Source organism: Ciona intestinalis, unplaced genomic scaffold (genome assembly GCF_000224145.3).
Source record: "Ciona intestinalis unplaced genomic scaffold, KH HT001070.1, whole genome shotgun sequence".
Classification (NCBI taxonomy): domain Eukaryota; kingdom Metazoa; phylum Chordata; class Ascidiacea; order Phlebobranchia; family Cionidae; genus Ciona; species Ciona intestinalis.
The window spans coordinates 42,554-62,387 of NW_004191391.1; the positions used below are offsets into that span (position 1 = coordinate 42,554).

At 34.8% G+C, this 19,834-nt stretch overlaps 3 protein-coding genes and 9 non-coding genes across 13 annotated transcripts; 4 read left to right on the forward strand and 8 right to left on the reverse strand.

Moving 5' to 3' along the window:
- Window positions 1-1,355: 1,355 nt before the first annotated feature.
- On the reverse strand, window positions 1,356-4,822 carry LOC100185821 (ileal sodium/bile acid cotransporter-like). Its single transcript, XM_026839914.1, has 8 exons — window positions 4,561-4,822; window positions 3,953-4,100; window positions 3,766-3,878; window positions 3,228-3,316; window positions 3,033-3,174; window positions 2,438-2,622; window positions 1,861-1,954; window positions 1,356-1,542 (listed from the first exon to the last, which is right to left on the reverse strand). Exons 1-8 carry the CDS (start codon window positions 4,790-4,792, stop codon window positions 1,439-1,441), a joined length of 1,107 nt encoding a protein of 368 aa, XP_026695715.1. The 5' UTR covers window positions 4,793-4,822; the 3' UTR covers window positions 1,356-1,438.
- Window positions 4,823-6,532: 1,710 nt separating this feature from the next.
- On the reverse strand, window positions 6,533-12,145 carry LOC108950825. Its single transcript, XM_018816950.2, has 8 exons — window positions 11,947-12,145; window positions 11,047-11,129; window positions 10,404-10,617; window positions 9,970-10,125; window positions 9,398-9,558; window positions 8,642-8,828; window positions 7,851-8,006; window positions 6,533-7,280 (listed from the first exon to the last, which is right to left on the reverse strand). Exons 1-8 carry the CDS (start codon window positions 12,047-12,049, stop codon window positions 7,105-7,107), a joined length of 1,236 nt encoding a protein of 411 aa, XP_018672495.2. The 5' UTR covers window positions 12,050-12,145; the 3' UTR covers window positions 6,533-7,104.
- A 254-nt stretch (window positions 12,146-12,399) lies between these two features.
- On the reverse strand, window positions 12,400-17,555 carry LOC100182641 (galactosylceramide sulfotransferase). 2 transcript variants are annotated; one of them, XM_002125778.5, is made up of 10 exons: window positions 17,381-17,555; window positions 17,227-17,317; window positions 16,754-16,846; window positions 16,011-16,179; window positions 15,359-15,603; window positions 14,690-14,809; window positions 14,198-14,364; window positions 13,717-13,793; window positions 13,189-13,291; window positions 12,400-12,946 (listed from the first exon to the last, which is right to left on the reverse strand). In XM_002125778.5, exons 1-10 carry the CDS (start codon window positions 17,480-17,482, stop codon window positions 12,815-12,817), a joined length of 1,299 nt encoding a protein of 432 aa, XP_002125814.1. In that variant the 5' UTR covers window positions 17,483-17,555; the 3' UTR covers window positions 12,400-12,814. The 2 variants fall into 2 exon arrangements, with proteins under 2 accessions (XP_002125814.1, XP_026695717.1); XM_026839916.1 differs by having other exon boundaries at window positions 12,746-12,946; window positions 13,189-13,318.
- Window positions 17,556-18,219: 664 nt separating this feature from the next.
- Window positions 18,220-18,291, reverse strand: trnam-cau. Its single transcript has one exon. It is a non-coding gene; the product is annotated as a tRNA-Met (tRNA).
- A 95-nt stretch (window positions 18,292-18,386) lies between these two features.
- trnag-ucc lies at window positions 18,387-18,458 on the forward strand. The gene has a single exon. It is a non-coding gene; the product is annotated as a tRNA-Gly (tRNA).
- Window positions 18,459-18,623: 165 nt separating this feature from the next.
- On the reverse strand, window positions 18,624-18,695 carry trnah-gug. Its single transcript has one exon. It is a non-coding gene; the product is annotated as a tRNA-His (tRNA).
- Window positions 18,696-18,701: 6 nt separating this feature from the next.
- trnam-cau lies at window positions 18,702-18,773 on the reverse strand. Its single transcript has one exon. It is a non-coding gene; the product is annotated as a tRNA-Met (tRNA).
- Window positions 18,774-18,868: 95 nt separating this feature from the next.
- trnag-ucc lies at window positions 18,869-18,940 on the forward strand. Its single transcript has one exon. It is a non-coding gene; the product is annotated as a tRNA-Gly (tRNA).
- Window positions 18,941-19,131: 191 nt separating this feature from the next.
- trnag-ucc lies at window positions 19,132-19,204 on the forward strand. The gene has a single exon. It is a non-coding gene; the product is annotated as a tRNA-Gly (tRNA).
- Window positions 19,205-19,369: 165 nt separating this feature from the next.
- Window positions 19,370-19,441, reverse strand: trnah-gug. The gene has a single exon. It is a non-coding gene; the product is annotated as a tRNA-His (tRNA).
- A 6-nt stretch (window positions 19,442-19,447) lies between these two features.
- trnam-cau lies at window positions 19,448-19,519 on the reverse strand. Its single transcript has one exon. It is a non-coding gene; the product is annotated as a tRNA-Met (tRNA).
- A 95-nt stretch (window positions 19,520-19,614) lies between these two features.
- trnag-ucc lies at window positions 19,615-19,686 on the forward strand. The gene has a single exon. It is a non-coding gene; the product is annotated as a tRNA-Gly (tRNA).
- Window positions 19,687-19,834: the final 148 nt, after the last annotated feature.

The following is a 19,834-nucleotide window of genomic DNA, read 5'->3' on the forward strand; positions in this document are numbered from 1 at the left end:
ATTATTTCTAACACCTGCTAATTTGGTGTGGTTTAATTTCAAACCTAAAACGATCAGCTACAAATTTATTCAAAAAGCCCTAAATACCTTAAAATGCAACTACATTGTAACCTATACGTAAAACAAACATTTAAAAATATTCAAAGACAAACCAAACGCATACACTAACTTAACTACAGATACTACTGGCAAAGAAACACGGGGAAACTGAATAACTTGTAGAACATAATGGATTAGAAATGCAGATTGCAAACGGCGCGCGCGGTGCCTTAATTAAAGGCGCTGGTGTTGGATATAGTAGTGTGGGGAAAGATGGGACACCTGTTCATTTTATTTTCCCTTCCAATTTGGTAGTAAACAAAGAAAACTCAAAGACTCTTTACTATGCTTTCACAACTCCCTTAGACCGTTGTTAATTTTTTAAAACACGATCGGGATATTTATATATTATGTTCTAAAGGTGTCCCATCTTTCCCCACCCCACCATGAAACATAGTAGGATGGGGGAAGATAGGACACATTTTCATTCTATTTTCTCGTCCTATTTGGTTGTAAACAAAGAACATTCAAAGAATTATAAATCCTTATCCCCACGACTCCCATAGAACGTTGCTATTTGTTTAAAACACAATCATGATATTTGGGTATTCTGTGCTAAAGGTGTCTCATCTCCCCCCATCCCACTATACATTACATTGAAGAAGGCGAAATCACTACAATACCTACTGTGAACTCTAAATAAATAAACACAACATTCGAATATAGATTTATTATTTACATCACTTTGCTCGTAAAGTAAAAAGTAATCGAAGTTTTTGTAAAATATAATAGAATCAAACAAAACTATGAGAGGGGATAAATAGAATGTTAATTATTTATTGTTTTCTCAATCTGACTTTTATAGTTTCGATGCAGTAAAAAAACAATTCACGCAGTTTAAATCCTTACTGTTAAAAATAGCGACCCAAGTATGTGAAGAGGAGTGATAATTATGGCTTAGAGTTTCTATTCTGATTGTTGTGGTCCCACAGAGACCGATTTGCAATCTGGGCCAAACCTGGCCCATTTTCCCCCATCACTCTGTACAGAATTTCTTATATGTATTAATGATATTGTCTTTTAAGAGAAAGGAGTGGCCTTGGGCAAGACACTTAACGGCAATTGTGGTCACTAATGGGTTGTCCAAATTATCAACCACACACAAAAAATGAAAAAATCTGAAAAAATTGTCACTCAAAAAGAAAAATACATGGTAACTCGTTAGCTGGCACGAGGTATATGAACACCCGTGTTAGAACGACTGTCGTTTTCCGGCAACGCGAGGATAAAGCAAGTTTCATTCATTCATTCATTCATTCATTCATTCATTCATTCATTCATTCATTCATTCATTCATTCATTTATTCATTCATTCATTCATTCATTCAATCAAATATAGTTACAGCTTTTCAGATAGACAGACAGTGAAAGTTATGTTTACTACTCCATTACATTCTTCTGATTCCTTTGTGTCGTCAACATCAGAAACTTGTTTTTTATTTTCTGCAAACCGACGCGCATAAACAATATACCCTGTATTTATATTATAGACATACCCAATATGTATATAGTAGGGGGTGGGGGGGTAGACAGGACACTTTAACGTGTAATATCCAAATATCCTGATCGTGTTTTAAACAAATAATAAAAAAAACTGTAAACAACAATCATCCACAAAGTAACATACTTGGTAACTTGTAAGCTGGTACGAGGTGTATGAAACAGAACACCCGTTATATTGATATAAATGTGTGGACAAACACACATTTTAAAATCTTTTTTTTATGCCAACTACATTACTTTATGACACGTTTGATTCACCTGTTTCGATTAATACTGATTCATTCGTTAAGTTGCCTATCTTTCGTCTTTGGTACAACCGGTAACTGAGAGTTAAAGCAATCGCCCAGAACACCTTTCGTAATAAAATATACAATTTTTACTGTTTTTTAACAAAAATAATATAGAGAAGGGTGGGAGATACGAGACACTTAAGCACATATTGCCTAAGTTTTTCGAACTTTAAATATTTATGGCGGTTTTGGCCTTTGGAGTGTACCGGGAATTGATACTATCATACCTTTATTAATTGACAACACCTCAAAGAAAAAGTCTATAGTCTTCCCCCACCCTACTATACTTTACAGACATTGCAACTGTTATGAAATGTATATCAAATCAATTTACGTTTACCTTTATATTAGTTTGTTGCCCAACATTCGATCGTAAAGTTATATTCACCAATAATTTGGCTACATTTCTAGCCACACAGAATAAAAAAGCGAAGAAAATGAACCTCACTCATTCATTCGTTCATTAGCCCGTTTCCGTAGCCAAACGAAAAAGAATCTTTTCGTAAAAAAAGACCCGAAAATTTGATTTGTTCGCATATCAGTACCTGTGCCATTGCATACAGTAATGGGACAATGACCATTTCGCCAATAATTTGAGGCGCAAAACCAGATAAGAGAATGATCGACCCTGACAGTTGTGTGTTTTGAATACCAGTTTCGACACAAACAGTTCTTCGTTGGTTATGATGAAGGTATAGCGGTCGGTACAGCGAAACCAGAGATGAAAGCCCTGTTAAACATAAAATACTGTGGGGTAAGATGGGACACCTTTAGCACATCATATCAAAATATCCTGACCGTATTTTAAATATTTAACAACGGTTTAGTGGAGCCGTGAGGGTACCGTTTTATAATTCTTTGAATGTTCTTTGTTTACTACTAAGTGCAATAAAAAATAGTACGAAAAATGTCCCATTTTCTCCAGCCTACTACAACATAACTTATTTGTCTCTTTGAAAACGAGAGCGAAGGTCATGTTATAAAAAGTGAGAGAAAAAAACCAACAGTAAAACGACAGTCGTTAAATCACGCTATGAATAAAAGGTGTTGGAAAGAGCATCAGTTAAAATGCTGTTACGCCAAGGCTTGTTTAAATACATTTGTGTCAATTGGTATTGGTACGATAAAACTTGTACTTACCGTAACCTAATACCATTCCAACGAATGGCAGAATACAAGCTGTTACTATTTGGAAAGCCGTAACAACAAATTGCGACCCGTAAGCGACAATTGAAACGACTGCAACCCCAGCAATTACTATGATACCGCCGATAGAGCATACCTACAAGGACCAAAGTCATAAGAATACAAAAACAAAAGGTAAAAACTGCATACCTTCAGTACAATAGTTGCTTTTGATGGCCACATGTAGCGAATAAAGATTCCAATAGCAATTGGGATGATAAGTGTCGCCAATGTAATGCCTTGATAAATTGTTGTGTAAGATATAGTAGGGTGGTAATTTTTGTTCATGAAGTGGAAAGGATCCAAGCCACTGAATACCAAATAGCCAAAATACGTGGTCTTACTTCCACACATTTTATGAAATGGGGTGCAGCCGTTTGTTAATGTTGTTACTGCAACCGTACTGTTGTTCGCGTAATTTTTATTGCAATAAAAAAATAAGAAAAAAAGATATAGTAGGGTGGGGGAGGTGGAAAACCTTGGCACGTAATATCCAAATAACCTAATCGCGTTTTAAACAATTAACAACAGCCTATAGGAGTCGTGAGGATACGGTTTTATAATTCTTTGAGTGTTCTTTGTTTACCACCAAATGGGACGAGAGAGTAAAACGTAAAATGTCCTATCTTCCCCCACCCTACTATAACACATATTGCATAACCTTTTTCAAATCTTCAGCTTTCCTTACCTAAAGTATCAAACGGTACAACCAACGACTCATTGTATGTTTGTCCATATAGAAAAAGCAACAATGGCATCATCCCTAGCGCCAATATGCTCGAACAAGTTGTCATTGTGATACTGTTCAATAAAAACGTTACGAGTTTTTTTTTACGAGTTTTTATCCTAATGTAATAAAACATATACTAGTTCACCTCAAGTCCATGTCACCATTCATCCAATACGTGGCAACGTTAGATGCTGATCCTCCAGGACACGCTGCTTGGATGAGTAGTGCCAATGATTGGGCATCGGATAATGAAAATATGAGAATCAGAATGTATGCGATCAGTGGCATCAATCCTGAGAACAAATTATATACACATATATATATATATGTATATATATATAGTAGGAGATGGAACACCTTTAGCACATAATATCCAAATATACTGATCGTGTTTTAAACAATTTACAACGGTATGTGTAATTCATGAAGATATGGTTTTATAATTCTTTGAATGTTTTTTGTTTACTATACCAAATGGGAAGAGAAAGTAGAACAAAAAGGTTACCAATATTCCCCCACCCTACTCTATTGCGGAAAAAAAACGGTATAATTGTTTGTTCATTTTTATTAGAATATTAGAAATCAAATTAATTACATCGAAAAGAAGGAAATGGCAGTCGTTAAAGTACTTTATGGCTAAAATGGGAAAATATCGTTTAAAACTTAAACATCTTAAAACTAAAATCGTTAAAGTACTCTATGGCCAAAATAGATATCAACTAAAACTTAAAACATCTTTATCAAAATGCTTACCAAATTGACAAACGAAACCGGTAATAACTCCGGTTGGTCTTTTCAAATGCTTTTTGATCTTTTGTAGCTCGACAGCGCATCCCATGCCCACCATAATAACAGCGAGTAGGATACCGATCAAAAGATTGAGAACTATAGTGAGAGTTTCAGTTTGAGGGGGCCCTGTAGCGCTGGTGGTGTTTTGTGTGGAATTAATAAACTCCACATACGTCGTGTTTTCATACATTTCCATTGCCTCTCAAAACCAAACACGTAATGGTAAATTTCTGTTAAAAGCTTGTCACATTCAAAATGTAACACTTATAAGGCATAGTAAACACTTATATTGTATAGTATGGTGGGGGGAGATGGGACACTTCTTCATTCGATTTTCTCGTCCCATTTGGCAGTTAACAAAGAACATTCAAAGAATTATAAAACCGTATCCTCACGACTCCCATAGACCGTTGTTTTGTTTAAAACACGATCAGGATATTATGTGCTAAAGTTGTCCCATCTTTCCCCACCCTACTATAATATAAACTGCGCGCTAGAATTCCTGTTTTATGACTGGCCTTTGCTGCGATTTGGAATGCTAATATACGAACCCGGCATTAAATATCATGTTATTACTTACTCAGCAATAAATGTAATGATAGGTAAATATTATTTTTACTATATAGTTCTAATTTCAATTGTTTCTAAATTCCTTTTAAGTGTTAGTTGTGTAATAATACTTATGTATTCGTATGCTAAATTTAATCATAATATTTAAAGATTGCTTTAATAATGCGCGTTTACAGAAACAAATTTTTAAGTGTTATTTTAAGACAAGTTTAAACATATGAATATTAAATGATTGTTAAGGAATTTAAAACATTACGACACATTACATAAATTCTCATTTCCAGGAATGGCAGAGCTATATATTTTTATCTGGCAATAAAAGTTTACGTTTATTTTGCAAAGCAATATTTTGACCGCTTTCAAATAACTTTAAATGAAAATTAAACCAAAGACCGAATCAATAAACGATAAGGTTCCTTCTTCAAGTTGCCTTTTTCGTATATAGGGAAAAGGTATTCTCTTCTTGGCAATAAAACTGTTAAAGTTATGACTAAGTATACTCGTTTCTTTTTGACTACCGTATGTAAAATTTTACGAGTAGCAATGTAAGCATATAAGCCCAACGTCAGATGTCAGCGACCGCCAGGCCTGCAGTTCGACAACCTTTACGATATTTGGATTTCAAAATTAGGTTTATTTTACTAACCTTCATTCAATGACGCAAGGTATAGTAATATATATAGTACTCTGGGGTAAGACAAGACACCTTTAGCACATAATATCTAAATATCCTGATCGTGTTTTAAACAAATAACAAACGTCTATGGGAGTCGTGCGGATACGGTTTTATAATTCTTTGAATGTTCTTTGTTTACTAACAAATGGGACGAGAAAATAGAAAGGAAATGTGTCCCATTTCCCCACTCTACTATAGTATATGCGATATTTTTCGGTCTTACATGCACTAAACCTTAGTTGCCGCATTGGAATTCTTAGCATATATTTTCCCATGCTTTGAAAATCAAAAAGTTCCGGGGTGATGCCATGAGTTTTTTCGCTTATAACTTTAAAATGACGTCAAAATATCACAAGTTATTTATTAATCATTAAGATTTAATATTAAAAACGTTGAAGTTAGTTCAAACAAAAATGTACGTTGAAACATCATTTCATTCATTTTACAATTAAATAGCACACAATTAGTTATAAATTCATGGGTTTTACAAAATAATTTTTAAAATAGGAATATTTACCAAGGGGAGTTTACTTTGCGTGAAATATTTTTAAGGTTAAATGAGTTATAGTAGGATGGGGAAGATTGGAGACTTTTGGTACATAATATCCAAAAATCCTGATCGTGTTTTAAACAATTAACAACGGTTTATGGAAGTCGTGGGATTACGGTTTTATAGTTCTTTGAATATTCTTTGTTTACTACCAAATGGGAAAATAGTGTATAAAGGTGTTCCATGTTCCCCAACCGCCCATAACTTCTATTTTCCTTGCTTGGCGCGGCAACGATAGAGTTTTAACACGGGTGTTCTGTTTCACACACCTTGTACCAAATAATTATTTTAATGTTATTGCAGACAATTTACCCAATCTATAAGGGACCACTCGGTTCTGTTACTAATCCGACAAAACTGAATTACCTAAAATTAAAACGACACAATTATAGCTATAGGAGAATAGAGGTAAGATGGGACACCTTTAGCACATAATATCTAAGTATTGAGTTTTCAACAATTAAAAACGGCCTATGCGAGTCGGAAGGATGTGGTTTTATAATTCTTTGAATGATCTTTGTTTACTACCAAATGGAACAAGAAATAGATTGAAAAGATGTCCCATCTTCCCCCACCCTACTATATATTGCGCTACAACAACTAAATCTATGACAAAAAAATGATCTCAACGAAACAGTTGCTTCAAAACAAGCATGAAGTGTAGCACATACATAAAAATTGTGGCTAAATTTGTGAAGTAACCGCATGGACATTAAGGTATAGCTCGAGCTTGGAACCTATTTCCACCAAAACGGGAATGAGACGAAACTTCGCCAAGATGACCAAATATATTGCGGCTTCCAGACGTTTCTTCAATAACAGTTTGTTGGCTTGGTTGGAGAGATTCAATCTCTGAAAATATCCAAGACATATTGTCTGTTTCATCGCCTGCAAAATAAAATAAACAAATCATTGAACATCGTATGAGAAAGTTCGTTATAACGTTTCTTAAAATTCTTATACAAATCCAAAACGTCCCTTAAAACTTTAAACGAAGTTAAAATGTTCGTTAAAAACTTTAAACAAATATTTGTTTAGCGGCTCATACGGTGTACTAGTCTGCCCGGTTTGTAGACGTCGGAAATAGACTACGTTTTTATAGTAGATTAGCCGCTAAAAGATTAACATTATGCCTAGTAGCAAAAGTAACGGAAAGCCTATGTCATTGCGACTATACCACAGCCAGTTGTTAATTGTTTAAAAGATGATTAGAATATTGGGATATTAATTATGTGCTTAAGGTGTCCCGTCTTCCCCCACCCTACTATATCTTTCAAACAACAGTGGTTATGGTAAACAACTCACGTAATTAGTTTAAACAACATTATCAATCTAAAATTTCGAGAGTTTTTAAAGAAACAAAAAAAGATTTAAAACGAAAATAAAGTTTTGAAACAAAAATTACGACTAAAGTACGGACTTAAAACCAAAAGTAGGACCAAGACGTTTGTTACATACTTTCACAGAGCTGCTCATAGTCATCACAACATGAACGAAAGTGTTTGCATTCTGCGTCACAAGTACAACCGGTAAATGATTGGGTTCTTGTTGCTCGAGATAAGGAAGGTCGTTTACATTGTGGGAATCCAGGAAACTTTACAAGGCAAGATGAGCCTATAATAATAACTTTATTTGTCATTTTGATTACGGTAGCGAAGATGAAAAAAAATTTTAAATGAAAAGACAGGATGTAGCGACAAAACAATAGTTGTTAAAACACGCTTACAGTTAAAAACATATTTATATTTAGTTGTAAGAAAATAGGCGTGGTCGTTACACCGAGCAGACAAACAAGCCATATATGTTTAATTAATATCAAATTAGAATTTTAATAGAAACAAAAGTGAACTTGCAACAGTATTTGTAAATACGGTGGGGTGAATATATGGTAGCACCCCGTGTGTTGGGGTAATGGGCCAATCCTAGGACCAATGGTGTACCACGCTGTGGGACCTCACCCACATAGAATAGAAAATAACAGTAGTTGCATTGTGGATAAGCATGTTTTGCATTCCTATTCTGGTTTGTTTATATATTAGTAGTACAGTTTGACCCGCCACAGGAATTTATATAAAGCATGATGGGGAAAGATGGGACACAATTTTATTCTATTTTCCCGTGCCATTTGGACGACCTCAAAACACGGTCAGTATATTTAATGTTATGTGCTAAAAGTGTCCCATCTTCCCCCACCCTACTCCAAATAAAAATTATTACGTGTAAATTTAAAGATCTAAACAATAACTTACTAAAGTTTTTGGACCGAGTAGATAGAAAAATATTGCAGTAGTTTATTTCACAGCACGATACGCAGGGCTGGTTGTACCCGCACATGGATGCTTGCTGTTGCAAAACGTCACAAGCATGCTGTTGTTTACAACCTTTCGAAATTCTTCTTTGACCACCACCTGTGCGGACTTCACTGTAGCACGATCTCTGGCCACATTTAATAATAATGTTATAATATAATAGGGTGGGGGAGATGGGACACCTTTACATTCTATTTTCTTGTCCTACTTTGTTGTAAACGAATAGGATTTGAAGAATTATAAAACCGTATCCTTACGACTCTCATATACCGTTGTTAATTGTTTAAAACATGATCAGGATATTTGGTAATATGTGCTGAAGGGGCCCTATCTTACCCCACAGTACTATATATTGACCCATTGTACCCCGTAGTACTATATAACACATAGGAAATACTGAAGAATTCTCCAGTACGTTACCTAATAGACCAGTGGACAGTGTTCGAGGTTGGTAGTTAGGGGTTATTAGTAAGCGGGTAAAGGCTAGTGGTTATACGGGTTCCTACACCTCGTACTAGCTTACAATAGTTACCGTGTATGTTACTTCGTAGGTGTTTTTTGGGATTTTTCATTTTTTCATGTGTGGCTGATAATTTGGACAGCTCATTAGTGACCATATACGTTAGTTGTTATAAAGGCAAGGATTGTTTACTAGTTTACCAAATACAAATAATTAACGCTTGCGTAGGCTTATACCTGATTCGGTAAGCATTCTACAATCTGTCCTTCAGAATTGCATTGTTCATTTGTTGCAGCGTTCGAGCAAGAAAAGCATCTGAGAGGTAGTATACCAGCATCAGTGCTTGAAATTTCGTTTCTGCTTCTTGAATAAAAACTGAGGCTTGGCGGTAGAGTTCCTTTAGTATGAAGAAGGCGATTAGAAGTTAAGAATGTAGTGTGAAATTAGGTATGGGGTAAAGTGGGACACTTTAAATTAACAATGAGGGGTAAAGTGAGACACGGGGAACAGTGGGACATTTGAAATTGAGCATGTGGGGTAAAGTAAGATGTGAGGTAAAGTGGGACACTTAAAATTGACAATGTGGGACAAAATGAGGTATGGGATAAACTGGGACATTTTTTTATTTATTTTACGGGACTTAATTATAGACTGGAAGATTGATGCTGCTACTATTATGGGCGTGTGTGTCATAGGGTAAGAAACTTTTCTGCAATTATTTTTGTCTCTAATGGGTTGTCTAAATTTTAAGCAATACATTATGAAAAAAACTCTCCCCCCACCCTACTATATTTTAAGTATCATTTACCTTTGCATATGTCGGAATAATCTGTGCAACAATCATTTTCAGTTTCACACACCCAGTCACAATGACAATGATAAATGCGGCCTCGACGAACGAATCCGTTTCGTTCAATGTACCAAGACTCCCGGCACAATGGAAACGATTGCAAGCACGACATGTCTGAAAATTTGAAAGCAAATTGTAAAAAACAGTTACTTTTGTGCCTTTAATAATAACTATATTGGCCCGTGGATTACGGTAGCGAAGATTTAGAAATATTTTAAACGTGAAGACGTATATGGGTACTGTTTTTAAAGTGGTGTATACCGATTGTATTTTTAAATTTTGAATATTTTACACACAGAATATTTCACAACGGTTTGCGAATGTAAAAATTACCAAGTTGCCGTGGACGCAGTTTTATTATGTTTAAATAATATGAAAGTATAAATACGAACTTTTTCCACGAGGTTCCGGTACTTTAGCTATGTTACAGTTGTCATGAGCGCAACAATGATGACATAGTGAATTCTCACGGCCAGAGTTGCATCGTGTATTGCCGGTATTTGCGAAGTTTTGATTCATTTGAACTTGACATGAATGTGCTTGCATGCAGCCCTTTCGAATGAAATGTACACCACCGTTCTCCCGAATCTCTGTGTAGCACACGTCCTTCGTGTATGAAGGTAATATAAAGCTCTCAAATAGCATACAATCATATACAGGGAAAGACACGTTACAGAGAAGAATATCATTATAGTGTAATAAGAAGGTGGGGCAAAATAGGACACCTTTTTATCCTATTTACTTGTCCTATTTGGTAGTAAACAAAGAATATCCAAAGAATTATAAAACGTATCCTTATGACTTCCATAAACCGTTGTTAATTGTTTAAAACACGGTCATGATTTTTAGATATTATGTTCTGAAGGTGTCCCGTCTTACCCCAGAGTACTACATAATGATTTAAAATTCGGATATGTAGAAACGCTTATAAACCAACAGGTTCAGTCCTATATCACTAGCGTACTATGAGCAGTTTCAAAACCCGAACGTTGTACATATAAACATCAACCGTATATGAGCTCTCTTAATTTTTACCTGCGGATTTGAACAGTTTTCAGTAATTCCGTTTAAATTACACAGATGATTTGAAGATGCATTGCACATAACGCAGGTAAGTGCTGAAAAAAAGTTTTGTAATAAAATGTTATCAACCTGTTAAACGCAGTTCGTGCATGGTTTATTATTGCAAATTTTGCCCCAAACTATTTAATTTTACTTTACTAAAATATAGTAGGGTGGGGGAAGATGGGACACATTTAGCACATAATACCTAAATATCCTGATCGTGTTTTAAACAATTAATAACGGTCTATGTGAGTCGTGATGCTGCGATTTTGTCTTTCTCTGAATGCTTTTTGTTTACTAAATAGAACGATAGATAGATTGAAAAGATCCCATCTTTCCCCATCCTACTATACTTCTATACAGTTTGTTTAACCTTGTGGCTAAAATATCTTGTACGATGCTGTGGCAAAGTGGTTAGCACGTCTGTCTATCACCATAAGGTTAATAGTTCATGCGTTGTCTAAATTGTTAGTCATATTAACAATACAGTACTGTGGAGAAAATGGGACACCTTTAGCACATATAATATCTAAATATCCTAATCGTGTTTTAAACAATTCACAACGGTCTATGGGAGTCATGAGGATACTGTTTTGTAATTCTCTGAATATTCTTTGTTTACTTACAAATTGAACGATAATTTTGAATGAAAAGGTGTCCCATCTTCTCCCACCCTACTATTTTAATAACTTTTTTATATACTGAGAGTACTTAGGCGTTATGAGAAATTATATCACGCGTGAAGCGTGTAAGTAATAATCACAAACACATTACAAATGCGCCGGAGGGCTCCCCATGTTAGTAACGGTGGCGGTTCGTATAGTCTAAACAAAAGCATGTAGCAATAAAGAACAAAACTGTGGCACTTACCGTCGCTCCATTTAAACAAATACAACAGAAAGAGGAGAATTTTTAAATTATGCACGTAAAAGCTGGGACTCCTTTTACCGTAACATGTAGGCAAAGTGCTCATATCGGTAAACTTTTACGAACCAAGTAAAAACACTGTTTTAATCAACTTTTAAGTAAGAGTGAATGATTCCATATATCTGAATAAGCACAGTGTTGTATTAGGAAGCTGTATTTATTCCTATAACGCTTTTAGACCAAAATTACTAAGTATACTGCTGTACAAATATACCTACTTATTGCTGAACGAATATATATCATATACAAGCTTGAGCTCCTGCCACTGCTACGTTCAGCGTGCTCTGTTATCAATTTCGGAATAATTCAGCATAGCTTGTAAAACCGGAATCTCTAGTTTAAGAGAAACGTAGGCTCGGGGGTTGCGTTTTATATGTAGGCAATGGAAGTCAATATCACAGCAAACAAGTTTATTAATAGAATGAGAAATTTTCTTTTTAAGTTCACTGAAAAATGAAACGTATGTTTTGCAATAGTGGTTGGAATTTAACTTGTAACCAGTAACAATGTAGTAGGGTGGGGAAAGATGGGACACCTTTAGATGGGACACCTTTAATTCTTTAAATGTTCTTTGTTTACAACCAAATGGATTGAAAAAATAGAATGAAAGTTCTCCCATCTTTCCCCCCACTATATAAACGTGAATTTATTGCGGTTGCTAAACGTATACTGTCTCTTCGTTCGTGATCACGTTTTGCGCAATAACCACTTCGGAAAGGCACCGGACAAGCAACAACAGTGATCAATATACCAGTTATCTAGTTATTTGGGTTAAGATTAGGAAAATACGCATTTTGTGGTTATAATATTTTCACTTTGATCCAATAACTGCTTTTTGAGCTTCATTTAACATTCTTTTTAATTCACCATATGAAGGTTGATGCACACGACCTTCTCCAGAATATTTCTGTTGCTTTTTTCGCAAATAATCTCCATATTTTACCTGGGGAAAAAACATGGTAAAACAAATCTTAATATTAATATAGTAGAGTAGAAGAAGATGTGACGCTCTTATAGCGCATAATATCCAAATACTCTGATCGTGTTTTAAACAATTAACAACGGTCTATGAAAGTCCCGAGAATGCGGTTTTATGATTTTAAAAAATTTTTTTGTTTACTACCAAATGAGACGAAAAAATAGAATAAAAATGTGTTTAACTTTTCTCTACTACAATAAAGTTACCTCTCCCCATGTAAGTTGTTCACAGTGAGCTCCAGCATTATCACGCAGCTTAATGCGGCTTATCCACGGCTTCATGTCAAATTGATCATAATATAAAATGCACCTGGCAAGTTGTATAATCTGTTTAAAGCTACAAAAATGTTTGCTAATTTGTTTTTACGCTGTTGCAGTTACTTTAAACGAATTTAAATCTGGTTTTGGTTTAAAATCAGTCTTTATTATGTGAACGGGTTGTGTCTTTACACACATATTTGATCCTATTGGACTTTAAAGTTTAAAGTAATTAAACATAAATAACTTGTTAATTGTTTGTCTGCTAGGTGTAGGACCACGCTTCTTTTCTTCCAACTAAACGTAAATATGTTTTAACTGTAAGTGTGTTTTAACAACTGTTGTTTTTTCGCTATATCCTGTCTTTTCGTTTAAAATGTTTCTAAATTTTCGCTACCGTAATCGGAGAGACAAATTAAGTTATTATTATTATTATAATATTAAAACTAGAATATGATTCAGATAAGGTCTACTAACCTTTTTGCAGCAGCTTCGAGGTGACTTCTAAAAATCTGTAATTCATTTTTCATTCTAAGTGTTCCATACTCAGAAATCTAGTAAGCAGAAGTTAAGTTTCTTTAAAAAACACATTTCGTTTTTATTTTAATGATAAGAGTAGAAAAATACTTACTTAGTTTTCAGAATTCAGACATTGGTATTCATGTTTACAAAGCTGTTCAAATTAACATCTATACTAAGGTGGGGAAAGTCGGGACACCTTTAGCATATAATATACAAACATCTTGATTGTTTACTTCTTTGAATTCTTTATTTAGTATCAAATTGGACGAGAAAATAGTTTCCCATATTTCCCCACTCTACTGTCATAAGATCAAAGCGGGCATAAATTTATCAAAAAAACGTTGCTAAAAACAGAAACTAATTTCGGAAAAAAAATCATTATCCTGAGATTAAATAATGAACAAACTTTGCGATTGAAACACACTGCTTCACTTACCTTTTTGTCAAGAGTTTTGTTGAAGAAATCATAAAGTCTTTCGTCCAGGTAATTCCACTGCAAAATTTTGTCTTTAGTTTCAGCAGAAAGTTTTCGTCGAGAAGAATTATGACGAACTTTAAGCCGAAGATAAACAATATCTTCATAATCTTCCATGCAAAGTTTATCTACAAATACAAAGAGTTTACAAACATCTTTTAAACATATTCTAATCAAGGCTCGTCTACCGTTGTGGGGGTATGTGTCCCTGGGAAAAACACTTAATGGCAATTTCCCCAACCCAGTGGTCGCTAATGGGTTGTCCAAATTATCAGCCACACATAAAAAAAACAATTGCACACATAGTAACATAGTTGGTAACTTGTAAGCTGGCACAAGTTGTATGAAACAGAACACCCGTGTTATAGGGACTGTCGTTTTCTGACCCAAAGATAGAGCGGGTTACGTTCATATTCATAATCTTAATCTTTTTATACGATATTAAGACATTACCTTTTAACAAAATTAAAGATTCGTCCATTCTTTCAGTAATCAATACCAAATCAAAATTATTTTCCATTTGTTGTATTATACTGTTACTGTAACTGATGTCATTCCTTTCATTATCAAATCCTGTATTTAAATAAAATCAAAATGATTAGAATTAGTTGATTAGCCCACAGCCAAACTTAAAACAATGTTGAGACCCAGGTTTGTAATACTTTAATGACAGAAATATATTTTTTAAAATTGGAAAATGGGTCCCAGCCAAGACTTGGGAACCATTAAGTTGAGTTAGTTAATCGGTAAAACTGTAATATACATTCAATGTATAGTGTGTGTGTATATAACTTATGCAAAATAATGCACACTTATGCCCGGAGCAGCGGTAACGAGACCTGCCATTAACCCAGAAGTAAAATGTTGTGGGCTTGTCGCTGCTACCATTGTGGGCGTATGTGTCGTTGGGCAATACACTTCATGGTAATTGCTCTAACCCAGTGGTCACTAATGGTTTGTCTAAATTGTCAGACAGGCAGAAAAAGTATCACCCACAAGAGGTATATATGTAGTAACTCGTAAGCTGGCACGAGGTGTATGAAACGGAACACCCGTGCTATAACAACTATCGTTTTCTGGCCATGCGAGTATAGATCAAGTTACATTTAGTCAACTACATACCTAAGTCAAATGCCATGTAATTTTTTGCTCTAAAATGCCATGGTGTCGATCTATTGTAATATCCTTTGGGATTTGATATAAATTCCACCAAACTTTGCTCATCTGTAGGATCGGTAAACCAGGCAGGATAAGGCCAATCCCGAAAAAATGCAAATCCAGATTCAAAACAGTCACCAGGTTCTCTCAGCAGGGTGATTCTTAAAGCATTGCTATTAACTGCCTTTGTTACATCTTGGTGGTGGTATCTAAAAATTTAAATGAGTCTTAAATTTTTAAATATATAAATGATAATGGCCACTCTACGTGGTAAAACAACATATATTAAAGTGGGGAAAGATGGGGCACCTTTAGCACATAATATTTAAATATTCTGATCGTGTTTTAAACAATTAATATCAGTCTAAAGGAGTTGTGAGGATACGGTTTTATAATTATCTGAATATTATTTTATAACTACCAAATGGGACAAGAAAATAGTATGAAAAGGTGTCCCATCTTCCCCACTCTGCTATATAACTATAAACCTCTTTCTGGACTGTGTGTTTTTTTTGCTAACGTAAGAATTAGGGTAAAAACAATATTGCTGCTAAACAAACAATGTTCTCATAAGCTTAATCATATAGTAAACTATAGTTAGGTTTAATATTTTTACCTGAAATGATGACAAAGCACATCATACTTTGGCAGATGTGGAACAATAAGCTGTCGATTAAATAAGGCTGGATATCCAGCCAACTCCCAATGTCTTTCTAATGGTAAGCCAACCACTAGCTTATGTTTCTCTGCATATCTTAGTATGATGTTGGTGAGTGTCGTGCTACCTGCAATTGCATAAAGATACTTTATATGTTTCACACATAGATATATTAGGGTAGGGGAAGATAGGGCACCTTTTCTTTCAATTTCTCGTCCAACTTGGTGGTAAACAAAGAACATTCGGGAAATTATTAAACCGTATCCTCACGATTTCCATATACCGTTGTTAATTGTTTAAAAAACCATCAGGATATTTGGCCATTGTGTACTAAAAGTGTGATATCTTCCCCTATAGTACTAAACTTATTTATTTTACACATAGATACTTTTATATTTTACACACAGATACTGTTTTACACATGAATACTTATATATTTGGACTAGCTGTATGATATCCATGACCAAGTTATCGTCTTCTTTACTTTACATAACATTTTTCATGTCTTCGAAAACGTTAACGAAAATCATGGTATTTAAAAAACAAAGGTATCGAAAGAAGAACTTAATTACTATTCATTATGTATCTTCATAAAACAAATAAGGATGTCATATTTTGCAGTTTTAATGTTCACAGCCAGTTGATGATGAATTAGAAAACTAATTCAGTACATATTGATTTACATTACTCACACCTTTTACCTGTTTTGTGTGTTTTTAGAAAAACAAGCCCTCTTTTATTGCAGCTAGAGTTTAATGACGTTTTTGCCCCAGTGTCAGGAAATGTTGGAAAATCTAAATTGACAATCATGTAAATATAATTCATTTCTATCTCAGCTGCTCGTCAGCCAAACAGTGAAAAAAGCATGCACGGTCCAGAAAGATGTTTATGGTTATGTAGTAGAGTGGGAAAGATGGGACACCTTTTCATACTATTTCCTTGTCACATATGGTAGTTATAAAGGAATATTCAAATAATTATAAAACCGTATCCTCATAACTCCCATGGACCGTTGTTATTTGTTTAAAACAACATACGATAATTCGTAAGCTGGCAGGAGGTGTATGAAACAAAACACATGTTATAGCAAATGTCGTTTTCCGGCCACGCGAGATGAAAGCAAGTTACATTAATTCATTACTTTAAATATAGAGGTATATGAGTAACAACTTACGTTTATTTTGTTGATTTGCTTCTGGAAATAAGTATAATTCTCTTCCCAAAGTAGACTTTTTGTTCAACTGTTTTCTGTGCTGTGTGCTCGGCTAAAAATAAAGTAATTAACTTCACGTAACATTCCTTGCTGGACACATTTACTTAATACATACATTTTGACAAATGAGCCAACCACAAAACGTAAAGACCGCAATCCAATGCAGTCTTTTCACTAATCCGTAATATATTCTATGAATGTAACATAAGCGAAGCATTTAACTTCGCCAATACAGTTTAACAATTAAAAATCACATTTAATTTAGGTCTATGAAAAAGTTATTTTCAAGCTCTTATTATCAGCAAACCTATATACAAACGCGTAGTATCCTCTGTTCAGATAAATAGCCCGAGGCAGTACGTAAAAGATTACTGTTCAACGGTACAGTGTGTGTTCACAGCACGCAATTTGTAAAAGGGCGAAGCAGGACCCAAGAAATGACGATGTAACTATTTAGTGAGTAAATACGCATAACGGTAAATGTTTCAGACCAGTGGTAATTAATAGGTGAATGTGCACAACCCTTAATTCGAATTAAGTTATTACATCAGTGATATGGTTAAGCATATAAAATGGCTTTGTGAATCTTGGATCTTTTTGGGTAATTACTATTTATTGAATTTTACAAACAGGTTCTAACGAAGCGTCGATGGTGTAACGGTTAGCATTGATCCCTTCCAAGCACTAGTTCCGGGTCCGATTCCCGGTCGACGCAGATGTTTCGATTTTTTTATACTTTTGTTAGTTCTTTAAAATAGCTGTTTTCCACTTTTTATTACTATAGTCCTAAAGGTTTTAAATTTTTTTATTTAAAAAACTGAAGTCATTTTGAATTTTTCTAAAATAACAAGAACTTTGATTTGTGTTCGGTACAATTGTTGTGACCAGGATTCGAACCTGGGTTGTCACGACCACAACGTGAAGTACTAACCACTATATAATCACAGCACTGCATAGCAGAGGATGGTTACGATCCATCGACCTCTGGGTTATGGGCCCAGCACGCTTCCGCTGCGCCACTCTGCTTGCGCAACCCATAATTGTAATTTCGTGTATTGTTCGACTTTGTTAAATAAGAGGTAATTACTAATTGTTGGATTTTACAATCCGTTTCTAACGAAGCGTCGATGGTGTAACGGTTAGCATTGGTGCCTTCCAAGCACTAGTTCCGGGTTCGACTCCCGGTCGACGCAGATGTTTTGATTTTTTTATACTTTTGTTACTTCTTTAAAATATAGCTGTTTTCCATTTCTTATTAATATTTAAGTCGTGAAGATTTTAATTTTTTTATTTAAATAACTGAAGTCATTTTGAATTGTTCTAAAATATCAAGAACCTTGTTTTGTGTTCGGTAAAATTGCTGTGACCAGGATTCGAACCTGGGTTGTCACGGCCACAACGTGAAGTACTAACCACTATACGATCACAGCTTTGCTTAGCAGAGGATGGTTTCGATCCATCGACCTCTGGGTTATGGGCCCAGCACGCTTCCGCTGCGCCACTCTGCTTGCGCAACCCAAAATTGTAATTTTGTGTATTGTTCGACTTTGTTATATAAGAGGTAATTACTAATTGTTGGATTTTACAATCCGGTTCTAAAGAAGCGTCGATGGTGTAACGGTTAGCATTGGTGCCTTCCAAGCACTAGTTCCAGGTTCGATTCCCGGTCGACGCAGATTTTTTGATTTTTTGATTTTTTGATTTTTTGATTTTTTGATTTTTTGATTTTTTGATTTTTTGATTTTTTGATTTTTTGATTTTTTTATACTTTTGTTAATTCATTAAAATATAGCTGTTTTCCATTTCTTATTAATATTTAAGTCGTAAAGGTTTTAAATTTTTTTTTTACAATCCGTTTCTAACGAAGCGTCGAGTGGTGTAACGGTTAGCATTGGTGCCTTCCAAGCACTAGATCCGGGTTCGACACCCGGTTGACGCAGATGTTTTGATTTTTTTATACTTTGGTTACTTCTTTAAAATATAGCTGTTTTCTATTTCTTATTAATATTTAAGTCGTGAAGGTTTTAAAATTCTTTATTCAAATAACTGAAATCGTTTTGAACTTTTCTAAAATATCAAAAACCTTGTTTTGTATTCGGTAAATTGCTGTGACCAGGATTCGAACCTGGGTTGTCACGGCCACAACGTGAAGTACTAACCACTATACGATCACAGCTTTGCTTAGCAGAGGAAGGTCTCGATCCAACGACCTCTGGGTTATGGGCCCAGCACGCTTCCGCTGCGCCACTCTGCTTGCGCAACCCATAATTGTAATTTCGTGTATTGTTCGACTTTGTTATATAAGAGGTAATTACTAATTGTTGGATTTTACAATCCGTTTCTAACGAAGCGTCGATGGTGTAACGGTTAGCATTGGTGCCTTCCAAGCACTAGTTCCGGTTTCGACTCCCGGTCGACGCAGATGTTTTGATTTTTTTATACTTTTGTTATTTCTTTAAAATATAGCTGTTTTCCATTTCTTATTAATATTTAAGTCGTGAAGGTTTTAAAATTCTTTATTCAAATAACTGAAATCGTTTTGAACTTTTCTAAAATATCAAGAACCTTG